Source organism: Pyxicephalus adspersus, chromosome 5, assembly GCF_032062135.1.
Source record: "Pyxicephalus adspersus chromosome 5, UCB_Pads_2.0, whole genome shotgun sequence".
NCBI classification, from domain to species: domain Eukaryota; kingdom Metazoa; phylum Chordata; class Amphibia; order Anura; family Pyxicephalidae; genus Pyxicephalus; species Pyxicephalus adspersus.
In genome coordinates this window covers 37,221,453-37,241,945 of record NC_092862.1, presented here as the reverse complement: position 1 = coordinate 37,241,945, position 20,493 = coordinate 37,221,453, and the positions used below count along the sequence as shown (strand labels likewise).

Below are 20,493 nucleotides of genomic sequence, written 5' to 3'. Positions count from 1 at the left end.
ACACAATGAAGATTATGTTATTAGATTAAGTGGTCTACACTGGGGGTGTTTAGTAAACAGTGTCAAAAATACATTTGAGAAACACTTACCTGATTTGCAACTCTGTAAATTTCTTCTTTTTTGCTACAGTCACACGTATATGTATGTACACGGACTGCTCCATTCTTCTTGGCTAGCCTGCTTGTTTCTTTATTTCCCTCCTCGTTGATATCCCATAAAATAAGCGTAGCACCAAGGCGTGCAAACTCCAGTGACAAAAGTCGCCCTATTCCACTTCCTGCCCCAGTGATGAGAACAAGTTCACCAGCAACATTTTTTTTTCGGGATGGGATAAACCAAAGAATGATAGATTCAAATATTAAATAGATTGTGAGAAACAAAATTTTCAGAGTCTCCAGGAAAAAATTCATGGTTGTAGGTCTTCCGACGTGGCCACAAACTGAAAATAGAAAAAGGAGTATTAGCCGTAGGAAAATAATTATTTACACAATTGTTATTTGTCATTTTTTTAATGTTGCATTATAAGCAAATACAATTAGAGCCAATTCAGGCCTACAGGGTTATGCCACGGGCTCAACTGCAACCCCACCTCCTCTATTCAAGTGTATGGGAGAGGACTGGAACCAGTTTCTTTACATATGCCTGTGGCACAGGGCGCGGTTTCATGCACCTGTGTGCACAGCACCAGTTTTCTGCACAATCTAGTGCTTCTAGCCTCAAAATTTCACACTGCAGGTCTGAAAGGGCCCCTAGTCTTCTGATTTTCAATCCCTGTGAATTGAAAAAAATAAAGCTGAAGGATTGGAAAGGTTTCCTTGAGTTTCTAACACATTAAATAATCTGAGCAATAAATAAACATTTATGATGGCTGCAAATAAACATAACCTGCTCTGGCAGCCCTGAAGGGTCACAACATGGGTATTATTGGCAGGATCAGTGACAATCACTCTCTGGGCCTATATAAACAGGTTTTTGTTTACTTTAAAACTGAATTTATGACAATGGTCCTGATTTATTAAAGCTCTCCAAGGCTGGGGAGGATACACTTTCATCAGTGAAGCTTGGTGATCCAGCAAACCTGGAATAAATTTCATGCTTGTTAGCAAATGTGTTGAATCCTGGACCAGATCCATTTCAGGTTTGCTGGATCACCCAGCTTCACTGATGAAAGTGTATTCTCTCCAACCTTGAGGAGCTTTACTAAATCAGGCCCAAATGTCAAGGGGAATCAAAAAGCAGCTTAAAGTAAAGAGCACAAAGCTAACTTCATGCCAGAAAGATCTCAATTGTCGGTTAAAAACATTTTCTAAATAAACTCTGAATGCTCTTAGATCGACCAGTCTAACAATATGGAAGAGTAGTTCTGTGTTTTAGAACAGCGGTTGCTAACCTTTCAGACCTCACGGACCAATAAATTCATGATTTTAAAACCTGCCGACCATTAATATGAATTTTTTTTAAAAGATTAATACATTTGTAAAATAATAATATTCCTAATAGTGACAAGGACTGTGCAGCTCTGATTCATTGATCAGCCCATGGTTAAGTGAAGTATTACTATTGTCACTATTATCATTAGTTACATTATCTTTAGTATTACTAAAGAAATGCAAAATATTTGTTTGCTTTTTCTCACTCATTATGGGTTCATTTCATTGGAATCTAAGACCAAAGAATGATAGTTATCAAAGTCAAACTATTTGATGTCATTAAATATAGGAGTTAAAAGACAATACACAGTTAAGGTCATACTTATCTAACAGAGCATCTGAGGAATAAACAAATCAAATAAAACAATCAGATTAGAATTGGTATTCGCGGAGTGGGGTGACTGTTGTAATGGTGGAAACAATACTGAAGAGTATGGTTCGGTAACGGTTGCCTCATACAACATAACACTACACTGACAACTCTGCGCCTCCCTTGTTTTTCTGTCTCTAGTACAGTTTGTGAATTTAGTGCAAAGCAACACATAAGTGGAAAAATGATTGGACAGAGAACAGGGCATGTGAAAATACTTCTATTTGTAAATCACTCATCTGTCTCAGCATAGTGTGGACTACAATCACTCAGAATGCTATTGTATCCGTTTTACAGTTTTGTTAAACATGAGCAAAGTCCTTTGAGTTAGGCAGTCTGCTATTTCACAGACCTGACCTTTACATACACACAGTCATAGCCAAAGTTGTGAATTTTGGATTTTGTGCATGCTTGCTGAACTTCCAGATTCTGCAGTATACAATAAAAATGTGTCCACACGTATGTGGAAGCTGTTAGTGCACATTTGGATGTTCCATTCTGCCATCTGATATAGCAGGAAGAAAAGTCCTATTTCCATACGGCTACAAAATGCTTAAAATTTCAAATATAAAATTATGCCAAGAAAAATAATTTCAATGATCAGAATTATGCCTCCAACCACTACACAGCCTGGACAGCAAATTAGATATCATTAGCATTTATAATACCTGATCTCTCCTGGTCTCACAAAGGTACAGGTAATAGGTCTCCTCACAACTGGTGAGCTTCTGTGAATAAAGTTTTAAACCTGGGTTTGGATACTGAAATTCAGACACCAGGGTAAACATGGCTATCTATATGAAATGTCATCACTCCCAGGAGCTAAGGTCAGGGTAGCAAGATAAGACCTCACTATATCAAAGTCTATAAGATAAGCAAAGAATCCCAGTGAAAATACTCTTTACTTTAGAATGGGTACTTATACCATCAATGGTGAAGAATGTGAAAAAAGAAAACAACTCGATATGCTTCAACAACAGACTGGCTTCTTCTAGGTGATATTACTTTACTGGACTGTGGGTGACCCAACCTGCAACAGATCTAGCAATGATGATGGCCTCATAACTACAGCCTTTACTATTGGAAAATATTATGTAATGGTATAAGGTTTGTTTCAGAAGTTACAGGTTTACAGTTTACAGGTTATCCCAATGACAGGATGATTCCACGGCTGCAATCATGACATGAGCACAGCCATGGGACTCTTCCTGACAGTGAAGGATCCCCGGGCATTAGGGGTTAAATGAGGACTAGGCTCTCCATTCACCTCTAGTGCTCTGTGATGAGTGTGCGATGTGATGGCTGAGGTTTTCCGTTTCACAGCCATTCAGCACTAGACTTGAATGGGGAGACTTAACAATTTTTTACACATATTTTAACCCTTTCAGGGAATGAGTAAGGGTTTTTATGTACCCCTGTACTCATTCCCCAGGGTGGGGTGGTAGAGATCTGGGAGTCTCCTTATTAAAGGGGGCTTCCAGATTCCAAAGTCCTTCTAAAAATGCTTATAAAATCCTCAATTGTTTTCAATGGAAGACTTCATAAAAAGCTTAAAAACGCTAGTAAAAGCCTCCATTGAGTTCAATAGGAGCTTTTTCAAGCGTTTTCCCGCGTTTACATTGCATTTTAATTTTTTAAACATTGCAAGCAACGTTTAGGATAAAGCTCATAAACGTGCCTGAAGGAAACGTCCTGGTGTAGATTAGCCCATTGGGGATTTCAAACATTGGCATTAAAAGCCTCAGGTTAAACGCTGGGGAAACAGTCTGTGTAGACTAAGCCTTAAATCAGGGCTCTGACAAGGTTATTTCATAACCCTCTATGTCAGGCCATTCTTTGGTAGATATGTTCAATTTTAGACAGAAGGCATCAAATTCCCGTTTTGAACACTTTGATGCAAAATTTTTAGCCAACACACTGGGCCTAATTTATAAATGCTCTCCAAGGCTGGGGAGGATATAATTTCATTGGTGAAGCTGGGTGATCCAGCAAACCTGAAATGGATCTGGTCCATGTTTGAAAACATTTGCTAACAAATGACTTTTCCAAGTTTACTGGATCACCCAAGTGCACTGATGAGAGTGTATCCTCACCAGCCTTGGAGAGCTTTCATAAATCAGGCCAATTTGGGCCAAATGTGTCTACTGTTATTGATAATTGATTCACCAGTCAGCTGCATGTTGTTGCAGAAAGCCTTTTTTTATCTCTATGTTCAGTGGCAGACTATAGTCTTGCTTTTATACACTTTTGGGACCACAAAGGCTTTTCTATAGCATACCTTTACTGCAGGTAAATTCATGCAACCTTTTTTTGATTGATGATGCATGCACTTTGACACTATAATGAAAAGGTACAGATCCTGTAAAAAAAATGTGGGGTGCTTGGAGACCTCTTCTGATGTCAAACAATCAGCTCCTAGGCCGAATTTACTGAGCTGGCTAGTCCATGGAATGACCAGTTTCCAATAATTTTAGTGATTTCTTTTTAATCACTTGACATACACAGCCATCCACAATCTTCTTTCTGACAGCCTTTGAAAACTCTTTTTAGTATGTTGTATGTTAGTATGCTCCTCTTAGTATGATGATACCGCACACGTTAATAGCAAAGATACCACTTCTATAGGCCCTGGATATTTAAGGTTTAAAGAAGAGCAGTTCTATCTCCCCAATCTAATTTTTTAAAAAGTGGTGGTAAACATAAAGGTTTACTTTACTTTTCACGTGAGAAAAATATGCAATTGTATGAGTCAGTCAATTGTTTAGATTCAGAACAAACAATATGGCAAGTTTCACTGCACTTGTGACAGCTTCACAACCATTATCCTGAAGGTGCTTCCATAAATTACAGACCAATATCTTGGGATGGGATTTGTGGGCCTAAAATCTATGTAAGAGGTGGGGAAGTGTCAATATTAAAGCTACAGTCAGGACTTCAAGTGCTACTCATTGCTAGTGATCCGATCTGGGCGTGTTGGAGTTTCTCTCTGAGGAAGAGCTATCTTCAGTCTCCTCTTCTGTCTTCTTCTTGTCACGTCACCCGATCATGCACTGGGCAGGTGTGGGATCGGGTGATGTACCCGCTGTAAAAATGGAAAAAAAAAGAGAGCCGATCTCACTGCACTTGGGTGATATCTGCATCTTTTTTTTTTCTAAATAGCACCAAGAGTCTCTCATTCAGTTGCGGCAATCAAGACTTAAAGGGAAGGTGCTGCCTTTTTTTTTAAAAAAAAAGAAAATAACATTTTTCCTTTGCATATAAGGGTTGTCTACCCTTTTATGTAAAGTGAAAATGTTGAGTTTAGGTACCTTTTAAGGTTTTGGGTAATTGAACATACAAAAATCGTCCGGTCCCTAGCAAGTCTTAAAATTAGGTAAAGACAGCCTCAGATGAACAACACCACAAGATATACTACATGTGTGCTAACACAATGCCAAGAAAGAAAGCTATCAGCAATGATTTTAGAAAAGCAATTGTTGCTGCCCATAAATCTGGGAAGGTTTATAGGGACATTTCCAAACAATTTTAAGCCCATCATTCTCCAGTTAGAAAGATTAGTCACAAGTTGAAAACATTCAAGACAGTTGCCAACTTTGTTAGGAGGTCTAGCAAATTCACCCCAAGTTCAGATTATGCAAATAAAAAAATGGAGAGACATCTCAAATTCAACAGGCCTCAGTCAGTATGTTAAATGTTAAAGTTCATGACAGTCCAATTAGAAAAAGACTAAACAAGTATGAATAACCAGAATAAAGTCTCTTTTCTCTAAAAAGAACAAGGCAGCACGACTTAAGCTACGTACACACGTCAGATTTTTATCGCCCGATAATCGGCATCGGCCAATTATCGGGCGAAAATCTGGCGTGTGTACAGTCGGTGTCGCCCATCGTCCGGACGACCGACCTGCCGGATCCACGGACAATGGACGACAGCCGATCCTAATGAAAGGGAAGGGGAGAGCGCGCAGCAGGGTGCCGCTCCGTCGCTCTCCCCCTCCCCTCTCCATAGAGCATGAACGGTGCTGTATGTACAGCACCGTTCATGCATCGTGCACTCCCTTGTCGTTGGAAAGGATCGTGAAAGATCCTTTCCAACGACAAAAATTGGAAGTGTGTACGCAGCTTTAGGCTTGCAAAGTTGAATTTAAACAAACGCCAAGACTTCTTGAACAATGGACAGATAAAACCAGAGAGAACACAGCATATCAACACAAACATCTCATACCAACTGTAAAGCATGGAGGAGTGGTGGAGAGATGATGATTTGGTCTTGTTTTGCAGCCACAGGAACTGGGAACCTTGCAGTGATTGAGCCAAACATGAACTCCTCTGTATACCAAAGTATTGTAGAGTTAAACATGAGGACATTTATGCGTCAGCTAAAGTTTGGCTGAAATTGGATCATGCAACAGGACAATGATCCCAAGCACATAAGCATATCTACAACAGAATGGTTGAAACCTGATCAAAATGCTATGATAGGACCTCAAGCAAGCAAAAGCCAAAGAAACTTAATGAAATTAAGCAATTTTGCAAAGAAGAACAAAATTCCTCCACAACTGTGTGTGAGACTGATAAAGTCATACAGAAAACATTTACTTCAAGGTATAGCTGCTAAAAGGTGGTTCTACAAGCTATTAACCTTCCCAGCGGTAAACCCGAGTGTGAGAGTCACACTCGGGGTAGCTAAAACATTGAAAACCAATAGTAAATACAACGTTGCCTGATCCGCCAGCCGTCCTCCTTCGACCTTCCCGTCTTCTCGCTTCCTCCGGCTGGCGTCCTCTGCATCTGATAAGTCACCAGGGAGTTCCTCGTGACGTTGGTGCCTGCGGCTGTTGCGGCGGGAATTTCAATTGTTTTTGTATTGCATTCAATACAAAATAACTGTATTGAATGCAATACAGGGGATTTATATGTCTAAACACAGTACATTGTCTTTCATGAAAATTTTTATAGTATGAGTATAATTCTTTTTTTTTTTTATTAAAAAAAATTAATTTTTTTTTTAATTTATTTAATTTAATATTTTGACATGATTTTGTGTTTCAAACTTTAATATACTCATACTATTATATTATACTGTAAAATAAAATTTCATGAAAAACAATGTACTGCTTTGAGACATATAAATCCAGACAGAAATGAACTGCCCAGGAGGCTTAAATCATTGGGGTGCTTAGTTTTCACACATGGCTTCATTTTTGTTAAATAATGACAAGATTGAATCTGTTGGGTGTTGTTTTATACCTGAGGTTAGATTTAATCATTTTAGAACCTGTTAAAGACCAGATGATTTGTTATTATGCCCTAATACATGAAACTTTAGAATTGGATGTACTTCTCATCACTGTGTATCTCTTTCTCTATATCTCTGATGACCCTATAGCAGTGCTTTAAAAATGGAACTTGACTCCTCCAACACTGACAACATATGTGTTCCTCTTTCCCCTAGTATGCACCACACAGTGTACACGTCTATCTTATTCCTGCTATGTGTATGATGCCAGGAATGGAGATAGGTGCGGAAAAAAGGGCGGAAAAAAGTGTCCAAGGAACCTGGATGGCATGGCTAAGGAAATGCTGGTGGACAGCACTGGGGGTACTTACATTTGTAGGGTGTGGGTGCCATAATTAGGTTGTACATGTTTGCTTATTATGACTGAAACCAACACACAGTGAATAAATTTCAGTTGGCATACACTGCAGACAATCCAAATGTCAAGCGGTTCCAAGATACAGAAGTTCACATAACATAACATGCCTAGAGGAAGTGAACCAGCATCCTGCTCTCGTTCTGTTTCCTTCTAAACGTCTGTTGAGGATTACAGAATATGATGCAAGACCCAAGTTTTGTGATACAAAGCTTCAAGAACGTTGGAGGTCTAAAACCAACACAAGTGGCATTTTTAGTTTGTGACAACTATTTAAATCGAAAGGACACTGAAAATATTATCATCCAAATTGTAAAAATACAACATTCCTGCATAATCTGTACTGAAGGGGTCACCCGGGGGAACACAGAGTGCCTACCAACCTCACTTCCACCTTTTTGTTAAGCTTTGCTGCTGTTGTAAAATACAATAAAAAAAATTGTCACATTTTCTCTGCAGTTCTGCACCAAGACTGTTTGCGGTTTTGCCTAACGCATCCACTACTCAATGTTGGTTCTCCTGACTGGGCATTTAGAGGCTAGTGATTCTAGTGCTGAGCACTCTGTCGCTTCTCCTTGTGACCCTGTATGTTCCTGTAATCCTCTGGCAGTGAGGTTGCAGTGTTGTTACCACTTCCTTTCATGGGCCTCTGCCTCTGATAAGATGATATAAGAATCTTCTACATGCGGCAGCCCCTTAGTGAAAGAATGGGGGCCTGCTATAAACTCTGAACTAGTGCTGCAGTGTGGCAAGGTGCCAGCTACCATGATTCCGAGGCAGATCTGAACCTAGACTTGGTACTCCTGTGTTACCCCACATACCTTTCTGCTGGCTAACTGAATCTGCTCATTGGTCACAATGACCTATGGCTGTTCCTGACGAGATCATCTGTCGTTCTGATACCACATTTTACCTGCCCTTCTGTGCCTGAGGGCCACAGTTCACAAATCCATCACTCCTCATGGGATGGTATGATGACTCCATAGACTCAGCACCTCAACTGCACCATCCTCAGGTTACACAAGCGTGCTCACCATGGATCCTGGCCCTGGGACATGAATTGGGCATGCACAGAAGGGACATTTTCTTCACTTCACAGGGTGCAGTTGTGGCACAGAGGCTCTGTGTGCTCCGAGATTGGGGCATGTGCAGGAGGGGTATTTTTTCTATTAAGGGGAAAGAGATTCCAATCTCATGTAGGCACAGTGAGATCGGCTCTCCTTTACAGGGGTATCTCAAGCCTGCGCAGTGCGAGATCGGGTGACAAAGTAAGAAGACCAAAAAAAGACAGAAGGTGGCGGCGCCTGGCGGGCACTGCTTCGCCGGGACAAAGAAGAATTCCAGGTCGGCGTTGGACCGGACCGAGGAAATGTCCAGCGCCATCGGGGGATCTGCGGGATAAGTGTCATTTTTTTGCTTTAGTTCCGCTGTAATGACATGTCACTATGGTAAGGACATTAGTGCGCCCCTTTGAGGGACAGCAAGTGATATGACTATGGACTTTGTACAATGCTGTGTAATATGTCAGTGATATATAAAATACAAGTAAATAAAAAAATGTTGGTGCTGGATGGAAAGAAGAAGGAAGCTGAGACAGCGCAGGAGTTGCTGAGCTCGATTTGTGAATAGATATTTTTAGTGAAAGTTACCAGTACACTTTAAAGCAACAATAGACATGTTAACTTTTTTTAATCATATAGGATAAAAACTCTTTTCCAGAATCCAACCACGAGTTTGACTGTTCGCCTGAATCTGAGTAATCAGATTAAAAATTGCCAGATCCCCCTCATCTCCTTGCTGATTATCATTACAGCCCAATGGAAAGTGGTTGGCGGTGCGGTTGGCATCTGAATGGGCAGCCTTAGGGTTGTTTTATAAATGTAGCGAGACACAAGCAGTATACATCTGCAAACTATCATAATAAGAATGTCATCTGCAATAATAATAACACAATGTACAATGTCCTCTCTGGCCAATGCTATCCATACACAGATCAATGTCAATAACTTTACATCATGATTAAACAGGATTTATATGGCGCCAACATATTACACAGCGCTGTACATCGTAATACCAACCCAACAGATCTACACCCTCAGCATGTTGTGTGAATAGTGCATTGCACTGATCTGTTCTACAATGCTCGCATTCTTAATCCATTGCCTGGAAATCCCTGTGTGCATATGCAACAGACAGGTTAGGCAGCTTTATTCGGCTAAGAGCAGTCAGCAGGAAATAAATAGGGAGAGGTCACAGCATGGAGTATTTATAGCGCTGACATACCTGAAAATTAAGTAATCACAGCACAATCAAGGGGATAGCCCGAACACACGAGCAGGTAAGGAACAAAAAATAACGAATTGTGCAATGTAGGGAACAGGAAGATCTGCGCATGCGCAAAGCTCACTTCCCTATCGCTAGCAAAGAGACTTGGACCATTCAAATAAGGGGCGTGGCTTGCGCGGTACGGAGGAGGAGAAGACAAGAGCTATTCAGGCACGCGCAGGGAGGGGCTATCCGTATGGAAGGCGATGCTCAATTAACTAGGGGCGTGACTCCAATTTTTTACAGAAAAAGAAAGGCGAGTTCATACAGTGAGAGGAGGAGTCTTGTTGGTGTATGGAAAACAGGGGGCGTGGTCTAGTGTGAGGGCGGGAATGTATTTCTTTTAACCGAGTAAGAAATAATATGTCAGGATTGCGGACTACCCGGATATGTCCTCTAAGTAACTGATAGTTGTAAATTATAGTAAAATGGTGAAAAAGGTTTCGCCTGCCGTTGAAGTTGCAGGTTTACCTTAAAGTGGGTGTGACCACAGTGGGCGTGGTTTCAGGGAGTTCTCTTTGTACTTAACGCAGAGTGTAAATAAAGGTGTGTTTGAAGGAGGGTGCTGTGCGGAGAATTAGGTAAAAGGTGACATTCACCTGGAACCATGCCACGAATCCTTATTATCTTGCTTTACATAACACATAGATTTCCATGCCACAAGGATGGGTGGGGTCGCCCTGCAAACTTTGTTTTGGGAACTTGAAACGCCACCATGACTCTGCGCCCCAGCTGGATGGGTAGAATATTCACACCCCTACTACAAAGAGTGGTTCCTTCCTCCAAATTGTATGTCCTATAGTGATAAAGGAGTTGGCAGGAGGCCTGTGAATAATTATTCCAGTGTGTAAATACTTCTCACCCTTTCATGCCACAGCTGTTTTTTTCATTTTTTGGCACACATTTTGGCTCATTTTAACTAAAGTTGCATCATCAGGCCTGTCAGAAAGACACAGACGATGACCCTCCTGTAATAATGTGTCATATCTGCCTGATTGCTCCGAGTATCCTGCATCAAAGCTGAACTCCACATGCGCAGCATTGTCTTTGGTTGCCAGGAAAACCCAGCAATCCCGGCTTTCCCTGCGTATGCGGTGAAGATTGAACACACCTGCTCAGGTTTTATGTCTTTCCAGCATTGCCAATACAGACGGCCAAAGATCATCTGGAAGAGAAGGAAGATGGTGGTGCTCTGCACTAGAACATCGATCACTAAATCGCAAGGGTTTTGTTTCATTTTAAACCCTCAAAACTTATCTAAGTTATCAAAACTTATCTTGATTTCTGCATAGGTTTGGGTACACAACCTGTAGAATATATATTTTCCAACTGTAGTACAGAGTAGTCTTGGGTGACTAATTTTGAGAATCCTGGATTCCCCAAGGCTGGTAGTTATGTACAGAAAAGGAACCAATGTCTTCTGCGATGGCAGAGAATTAATTTTTTTCCAGTATCACAAATCAGAGTGCTTGCCGATATGTTCAGTTTTTTTCCTAATTAAAACCAAATGTATTCTGTGTAGGGGGCTACTAGGGGGCTATATTTTGTTACATGACAATCATTTATGATCATTTTGAGTAAAATTCTAGATTGTTTCCAAAGTGTTGGATTATGATATTCTGGCAATGACTGCTTTTATTTTATATATTCTTGATTATCACTTACCTTTCTGACCTGGTAAAAAAAATACTCCCCTAGCCGCTCTCTTGGCTCCTCTGATGACCTACTAATGACTTCCTCACTCATAACTGCATCACATGCACGGCTCCAAGATTTTTCTAGAGCTGCCCCAACTCTCTGGAATGGTCTTCCTCGTCCTATTCAGCTTGCTCCTATTTTCTACTTATTTAAAAAAGCACTCAAAACCCATCTTTTCAAACTTGCCTACCCATCTTCTTCTGTCATTTAAAACAGTCACTACCTCCCACCATTACATATCTCCCATCCTATGGTGTGTTACTTCCCTCACCTCTTAGAATGTAAGCTCTTCTGGACAGGGTCCTCTCTCCTCCTCCTGTGTCACTGTCTGTATCTGTCTGTCATTTGCAACCCCTATTTAATGTACAGCGCTGCGTAATATGTTGGTGCTATATAAATACTGTTTATTAATAATAATAATAATAATAATAAAACTATCAGTTCAGCAGCATCACATTCATCCTTTACACTCCATTAAATAGAACAGACTTTTCAATATAATCTTACAGTCATATGCTTCTATATTTACACCGACAGTAATTGTGTACCTAATATAACTGTATTTGGTGTATTTTAAATATTTAAAGTTTCACTTTCAAAGTGAGCTATCAGACAAGTTCCTGTTGCAGGGACAGGCGATGTCTCTTCTGCAATAATTATTTGTAGCTGCCTGATCTCTGTTGTTGAGCTTCCAATGCACAGCTCAGCGGAGGAGTTGCAGCTACCGGGACTGAATAAAGATGGCTGAGGATCGAAACAAGAAAGAGAAGAAAGAAAAAGATGGTGACACCCTGCGACCAAACAGGGACTAGTGAGTGCATTTAAAATTTTGCAGTCAGGCAGTAAGGTTATTTTATTGCAGAGGGGACAATGTCTGTTTCTTTTGCAGTACCTACCTGATCACAGTTTTTTTTACACAGATCACAGATTTTAGTTCTGCTTTAAGGCTTCTACTTAGATATCATATTCTTACTAGGTATTATCAATAAAAAAATATAATTGTAGTGGTGGTGTTCTGTAGTTCTAACACAAATGTGAGAATTGTCACATTTCTACTGGAAGTGTGTTCCTTGTTAATGGCTCCACAGAGCTGTCACATTTGCACCTTATGAGTTCCTGCTGTTCTTATTACATTTGTTGGGCACTTATACAGCTTTGTTGCCATAGCATTTTTGGCATTTTAAAGGTTCTTTGGCTGGGGGTGCAGAGAGGTCATCTATTACAAGCATCAGCCAAATGCAAAAAGTCCTGAGGTTTGGTAGTCCTATTGGAAGGGACCAGGGAGTACCGGAGGTGTGACAGGTCGGACTTGTCATTGGCCCATTATCATGATTTATCATATCAGTTACATCATTGGGTGATTGATGCTGGATTTAGATAGATAACACTTTGGTATTTTTTTGGTATGTGTGCTTCAGTGCTTTTTAAAATAAAAATTTCTTTTAATTATTTCCCATGGGAAGATGTATTAATGCACCCCTGAAAGCCTCTTAACACTGGTTCAATGCAATATTGAGGGATAGCATGTGGCCTGGACTGGAGGTGGGAAAGCTGGAAGCTCGCAGCCACTTCCCTGGCCACCCATACTCCATGTCTGAAAAAGGGTTTGGTTAACATGTAAGAAGAGCTGCATTCTACAAAGCACCCCCCCCCCAAGGTGCCTTCTGAGTCACATGATTAGACCATCAGTACTCTTTTGATTGATACTAGTCAATGGTAAATGTACCTTTCCCTCAGTGCCTTTTATTTGACATTAGTTTACCCATTAGCCATACAAATAGGACATATTTAACTGTGAAATTAATCTCTAAGAGACTTCATTGGGGTTTGCTGTAAACGTTGGTTTCCCTGTGCTTCAAAGAATGCTTTGCGATCCTTTGCACAAACCAGTCATGACCATTCTTTCCCATCTCTACTCCATGCCTGCAAGAAAAATGCAGTTCTGCAATGCTGGGTGATTCCGTTTGGGGTGTGGATGAGAGGAACCAGTGAATAGTTGAATAGAAAGTGATTAATGTCAGTCAGGTTGTAGCTAGTATGGACATTTTTGCCTGTAGCTATCTTCCCAGACAGTGGTAAAGCTAAACAAAGTTCCTATGGGATGGAATTAGGGATTAGCGTTCGGCATTCTTGCGAAAATTTCCTCGATCTTTTGGTGGGTCCGTAAATTTTCAAGGAAACGATTTCGCTGACCCATCGGAAGATCGAGGAAATTACAGGAGTACTGCGGCTATAATGCAGCCATGGGAATCCTCCTGTGCGCGATCCCCGGGCACTAGAAGTTAAATGAGACTGGTGTTTTACAAATTGTATTAGCTAATAGCTACTAGCTAATAGCTAATAGTTTTCTAAGTGTGAACTTAGATTGTGAAAAGAAGAATATGAAGCTCCCCTGAGGGTAAGAAGTCCCTAAGAATAAGGTAAATGAAGGTGAACCCTTGAATCCTGAGTACAGATATGGAGTCCCCTGAGTGTGTCCACCGAATATTTTATTATTAATAAACAGGATTTATATAGCGCCAACATATTACGCAGCTCTGTTCATTAAATAGGGGTTGCAAATTACAGACAGACACAGACAGTATTACTGGAAGAGGAGAGGACCCTGCCCTGAGGAGCTTACAATCTAGGAAGTGGGGGAAGTATCACACAATAGGAGGGGAGATATAGGGTGGTGGTAAGTTGGGAGTCGAAGCAGCTCTAGAAAAGTCTTGTAGCTGTGTGTGTGATGAGGTTATGAGTGAGGAAGCCATTAATAGGTCATTGGAGGAGCGAAGAGAGCGGCTAGGGGTGTACTTTTCTATCAGGTCAGAAAGGTAAGTGGGACAAGAACTGTGGATGGATTTGAAGGCAAAGCAGAGGAACTTGAATTTGATTCTAAGGTGAAATGGAAGCCAAAAAAATTCTATAAATTCTTTTACAAGAGTAGAGTTTCAATAATCAATACCAGTAATTCATTGGTTGTTTTCAGTACATACACTGGAACCAGAAAATGTTTGATGCACCATCCTTTGCCCAGGGATTGACTCGCTAGGAAAGGACTGTTGCCCTAAAACTGCACCTGCTGATTTCTAAAGGTATCCATACACATTCAATATCCATACACACATAAGTGTTGCCAAAATCAATAAGATGAATTGACTGTCATCTTATCTTCTGTCAATGCAGTTAACATTAGTAATCCCCGTTAATACTTTATGTACAGTGCCCTAAAACTTAGCCCGCTATCAAAGTATATTGTTAGAATTTTTCATTCTCCCTTGTTAATAGTTTCATTTTGAGCAGCTTATGGCTGCCAGTATTGAACACAGTTTGATTGACAGCAGAAAAATACTCTGCTTATTTCTGCCTTCATTTGATCTTTTACAGCTATTATCTTTTTCTCATTTCCAGACTGCACACTTCAGCATCCTTTCCAATTATATTTCCTCTAATCATACTGTGAACCTGTGTCTTCTCAGCGTTTGAAGTACATCTAGCACAAAGAATTCTAGTATTGCAAGCTGATAAAAGTCTCCTGTGTGACAGCTGAGAATTCAGTAGTCTTCTATAGCTGCCTTCATTCTGAACCTCTACAATGAACTTATTTGGTCACTTGAATCACCCAGTAATTATGGTGGTATGTTTGACCCAATGCTTTTGTACTGAGATACTGCATTTTTTTATGTCTCTCTCTAACTGTTCTGTCATCCATTTTTTTCCAAAAAAGTAAAAATCATACATTTTTAATTTCAGTTCAATACACTAGAAATAATGCATGTTACTATAGTACACGTCACCAAGAGCTTGTTTCAGCTGGAATGCCATAACATCAATTCTAGCATAGAAAGTTGAGATTCCAAATGCATCAAAACAAAAAGATATTAAATGTGTCGCAGTTCATTAGAAAAGCCTCTAAATCAGCCACAGTCTCATTAGAAAATCCTGTCCCCTACTAGCAGCTATAGAGCATGACCCTTGTTCTCTGTGGGGAAGCAGTGGTCTCAGTGCAGAGGTCTAGCACACCCCCAATGGATCAAGGACTATAGCTATGCATTTAGGAAAACTTATGGTTTCTGCTTTTTGAAGAGCCCAGACACAGTCGAGGCTTTTCAGACCATTGCACAGAGATATCTTCTTCCCATCAGAGAACAAGGGACCCACTCTGCAACATGGTAGTAGAATACAGGCCTTTCTAAAGAAACAAAAAAACTATGCAACTTTACACACCCTTTTCATGCACCAATATTGTATTTGACTAGTTTAAAAACTAATGCAACTCTGTTGCAAAAATGACATTTTAATAACAAAAATGTTCTTCAAATTAGAAAGTAAATATCAACCTCCTGCTACCCGTGACATCAAATGCTGCTGTAATGAAGAAGAATACACCTGTGTATCCATCCCCTATGTCCACAGCTGTACTCAATGGTCCCTCTCACCAGTCCCTATGTTATCTATCTAACTAGCCTGTGCTAATATCACAACTGGAAGGACAAAAGTCTTTTGGAAGATAGACAGCTCCATTTATGTATTTCCAATGTGGATGTAGATGTTTGTTTAGGCTTTATTAGTGCTCATTTGTACAGGAAATCCACCAATCCATGTATTATTCAAAAGTAAGTAAAAGAATCAGAAACAGTTCTTGGAACCCTGTAATTATTCTGTATTGTGTATATTTTAGAAAATAAAACATAAAACACATACCTTAACGTAAAAAAATGTCAGCAGGCATTGCTGACCACCTGAAACAGCTAGTTTTTTTAGCCTATCAGGTTGGCTGTATGGCTTTGGTGCATTCTGATTTCACTCTATTCACATTCATCTTACCAGTAATAATTTGCGCATTCTACTTTTGAATCAGTAGGTGGAGCTGTAGGTTCATTTTCCTACTTTTCCCATTCTTCCTTTGCTTTTATTGGGAAAAATTGCACACAAGCAAAAAACTCATTGCAGTGTCACATACATTATCTGAATATTCAACCTAAAGTTACAGTCATGCAAACCAAAACAAGTCATGCAAACATTGCCAACAGGAAACATGCTAGCAGTACAAAAAAAGAGATGATTTTGTGTGTGCAGCTGGTTCTGTGCTGCTAATTTATAGAATGAGAGCGGATAGGTAATAATTGGGTCTCTTTCACAAATTTGTATTTTATATCCCCTACAATGTACAATTACAGTGCACAAAATGCACCTCGAAAATGGTAAATATTATAAACTATCAATCTAATTACATTAGTGTGTTGTATTAGAGGACACCTTGTTACTTTTTTTTAAAGATATTGCTTGCTGTATTTATTGTGCTTTTTGGTGCATGTTAGGGCCCTGCACACATTTGCATTAGAAAATAGACATGTATTTACTTGGCGCAAAATGAATTTTTGCAGCATTTTACATGGAATATGTTAAAATGTAACATATATACATTGATATATGCACATATAATTATGTGAATTTAAGATAAATAAAGAGTTTCAAAGATTTTGAATAGTATTGTAAAAATAATTTACAGGAAATAAGGAGAAATATTACTTTTATCCACAAGGTGGTGCAAGAGCACAAAATATTGAAATCACAACTGAGAACAACTCCAGAGAATGAACTACTAAATAACATTTTTTCTTAGAGCCTGAGCATTCACAGCATAAATCCAGCTATGTCGCCTTTATTAATATTGTTACAAACACAATCAAATTAGGCTTAAGAACAGAACTGGAATTTTACAGAAATATAAATGTGACAGAAGTAATGATAGCCAGAGAAAATGTATTTAGCCCATAAATTACATTGTGAGCCCCTTTGAGGGACAGCTAGTGGAATGGCTATGGACCATGTAAAGTGCTGTGTAATATGTTGGCGCTATAGAAATACTGTGTAATAATGGTAATTAATTATTTTGTGATATGAAGAACTGTTGACTTTAATAGCTTTAGAGAACTCTGTATTCAATATATTTCCTGCTAAAGTGTAACTAAAAGAAATTAGAACTAGCCTGTTTAGTATCTTTGACATATTGTACACTGAGTTTTTTATGCTGAATAAAATCCTGTTCACTTGCACAAGACTCGTACCATTCTGGCCTAACCAATCAAGATGGCCCAAACCTAGAAGAGTTAAAATGCCACCATATGTGACAAAGAGGTGAGTTTAGTACAAAACAAAAATGCAAACAGGAAGATATTTTTTTTACATGCAGAAGTGACATAGCTGGTTTAATTCCTCTTGCAAGTATTTTATGAACTAGGCTTACTGTTGGATACAATTATTGAAGTCCTTTTTCAACAGATGTGTCATTGTATACAGCACAGAGCTGCAGGGTAGACATTGATATCTTTATACACACAAAATACACCATTCATATGACTGAGACCAAGGTGAGTTCATCTTAGCCTCTTTTATAAAGCATAGTAACAAATTCTTATCATTGAGCCAAATAATTATGTTTTAAATAAGTAATTAGTAATCAGTAATTAAAACAGAGGCTCCTTACCTTTTATAATAAGGTAAAAATAGTTGGTGAGGTTTAACCTTATAGCAGTGTTAAACTCTTCAGTACCAACCAAACACAGCTGGGTGGTTACTGAAAATGCCGGGTGGGCCGCCTGGTTAAAAGGGGCTGGGGAGAACTCTGTAATTGGCCTATATGCAGCCAGTTGGGGGTTTTGGTAGACATGTATGTGGATGAGATGTAATTGTCAGGAATTTGGCTGTGACTGCCAGGTGCCTAATTAATAATATCCTGCCCCTAATAAGTAAAGGCTAATAATAATAAATGCAGGCAGATAGTACTTCCTGCTTATTCCTGTTGGTCTTGTGGTTAAATATTTTTTCATTTTACTTTTGTGTCTGCTGGATATAGCAGGATCCTGGCAATGTTTTTTTTTAGAACATTTTAAGCAGTATCTACTCTATCATTATTATTGGTGTTTTTCTAGTCTAAGAATTTAGCATGGCATATTTAAAGAAATTTAAAGAAAACTTTGTAAAGAACTATTTAGCACCCATTTAATAAATATTATCATACTTCGGTCTACTGATACTTCTATTTTTTAATATGCCTTATATTAATTTTCTTTATTAACTTCAGTTCTAAAGTATCTAAAACATTATGACCTTTGTTGCATTCCTCCCTGTATTGCTACAGAGCAGGAACATTCAAACATCATTTATGTCTGTACAAAGTGCACACAGAACAGAACAGGCTTTTCTGTTTTACAGGAGTAACATTACAGAACAAGGAAGGCAAGGAATACATTTCACACTACAGTTCTGTTCTGTGTGCACTTTATACAGGGCCATACAGGGCCACACATTCCTGCTGCTTGAATGATTCTGTGCTGTAGAAATGCAGGGGACAAGCAGCTGAGGTTAATTAATGTCTCAGACTTTAGTAACCAGGCTAAAAATATTTAGTATAAAAAATGGCTGATATATTAGCATAACATATTAAAAGGTAAGATTATACGAAAAATAAATAACATAATATACAGCATGCAGATATTAATCAAGCTTCATACAACTGTAAGATTGGGGTGATGCTTATAGGTTTATAACTCTCATCTGTACAAAGCATCTATGGGATAGGTTAGGGAGTAGTAAGACCATGATCACAAGTCAGTTATGGTGAAAATGTTAATAGAAACCACATTTTCTTCAAATATGACAATGTACAGTTACTATCCTAAAACAAAAGATACTGGCATGTTACGATTTCTATTTAGAAAGTATAACTGGATTAAAGAAAATACTTTTGGACAGAGATAAAATTTAAACTGGTGCCTTGTTTTCACAGTTCTTGTACTTTTAGGGAGATTTACTTTCCGAATTGAAAAAAAAAAAAAAAAACAGATGGTTAATGTTAATTTCGAGTTGCCACCAGTACAGAATCAGTGGGGAAGTCATCCAGCGGAGATGCTTGTTCCCCTAAACAATGTCTTTTTCAAAACCACTTTAAGTGGAATGGGATACATGCACTGCTTCGGGGTACTGCTTAGACACAATTAACATTTCTAAATGTTTCCTAGTGTATATAAGAAAGTTGTTTTTTAAGTGCAGGTTCTTGCTTATGGCTAGCCTTAAGTACTTGTGTAACTAATAGTTGATTGTCCCTTGGATTTTACCTTGGAAATCAAATGCCTCTGTCTCATGATGCACTCACAAGCTCAGGTATATTAGCACACAATTCAAGAGGTATAGCACTGATGGTATAGCACTGTTTCAATAACAAATTAAGCTAATAAAATGAAATGCTCAAAATAGCTTTACCCCAAAGAGTTATCTTTGCACTGTTCCCACCACTGTACATATGTAGCAATATCACCAGTTTAGTGCTGATGAAGCTCAGATATACTTCTGAAGTTCTGACAATAAGAGTTATCACTCTAATCCAGTGATATACTACTGTTGTTTGTACTCCTCCATCTCTCCTTAGCCATTCACTCACCATTTACAGAATACAAGGCTCTCTGTGACTGGTGAAGTCTCTGAGAAGGTCTCTCTAATTGAGAATTTCCGCTCTCACTGTTGTAGCACTGGAACTAAAGTGGACTAAAGCACCCATCACTGAGCTGTGGATGCTTTCATATATGTACAGCGATGACAACAGTGATAAAGGCAACTCCAGAAGAAGGTATTGTTTTATGGTGAAACAATTTGGGGCATTTTTTTTTTTAATAAAACCTTTTCATTGGTTAAGAAAGGTCCAAGGTGCATGGTACTTATAGGAATATGCCCTTATGAGCAACTGAGCAATGTATGGTTCACTTAACCTGATGCACTTTAACTTTTGTCTTCTTATATGTCTTGGACATGCCCCCCTTTCAATTCCCACAGCAGGAGTACACAGTTTAGAATATATTTCACAACGAGAATCCTCAAAAGAAACAAGGAATTATTAGCCAATTTAATATTTTAAATGTCTACCTAAAAAAGAAAAAGCAAATCTGGCCACAATACTCTTTTTCTATCCAGAGTTGTCCCTTGCAGTATCTCTTCTTCCCCACAGTATGTCCAAATTTTAAGTACTGCACCCTGCA

The 20,493-nt window shown here is 39.1% G+C and overlaps 1 protein-coding gene and 1 long non-coding RNA gene across 3 annotated transcripts in view; one reads left to right on the top strand and one right to left on the bottom strand.

The window, feature by feature from the left end:
• SDR16C5 (short chain dehydrogenase/reductase family 16C member 5) overlaps positions 1-9,883 on the bottom strand; it is a 28,341-nt gene extending 18,458 nt beyond the window's left edge. Inside the window, exons 1-2 of one of the 2 annotated variants that reach the window (XM_072411173.1) lie at positions 9,737-9,883; positions 90-439 (exon numbers count right to left, since the gene is read on the bottom strand). In XM_072411173.1, coding sequence (XP_072267274.1) covers positions 90-410 — 321 coding nt within the window. In that variant the 5' untranslated portion in view covers positions 411-439; positions 9,737-9,883. Of the gene's footprint in view, positions 1-89; positions 440-2,468; positions 2,568-9,736 lie in introns of those variants that run through there. The other variant, XM_072411174.1, reaches the window with a different exon arrangement.
• A 2,019-nt stretch (positions 9,884-11,902) lies between these two features.
• LOC140330772 (uncharacterized) lies at positions 11,903-16,177 on the top strand. Its single transcript, XR_011920799.1, has 2 exons — positions 11,903-12,287; positions 14,870-16,177. It is a non-coding gene; the product is annotated as an uncharacterized lncRNA (long non-coding RNA).
• The last annotated feature ends 4,316 nt before the right edge of the window (positions 16,178-20,493 follow it).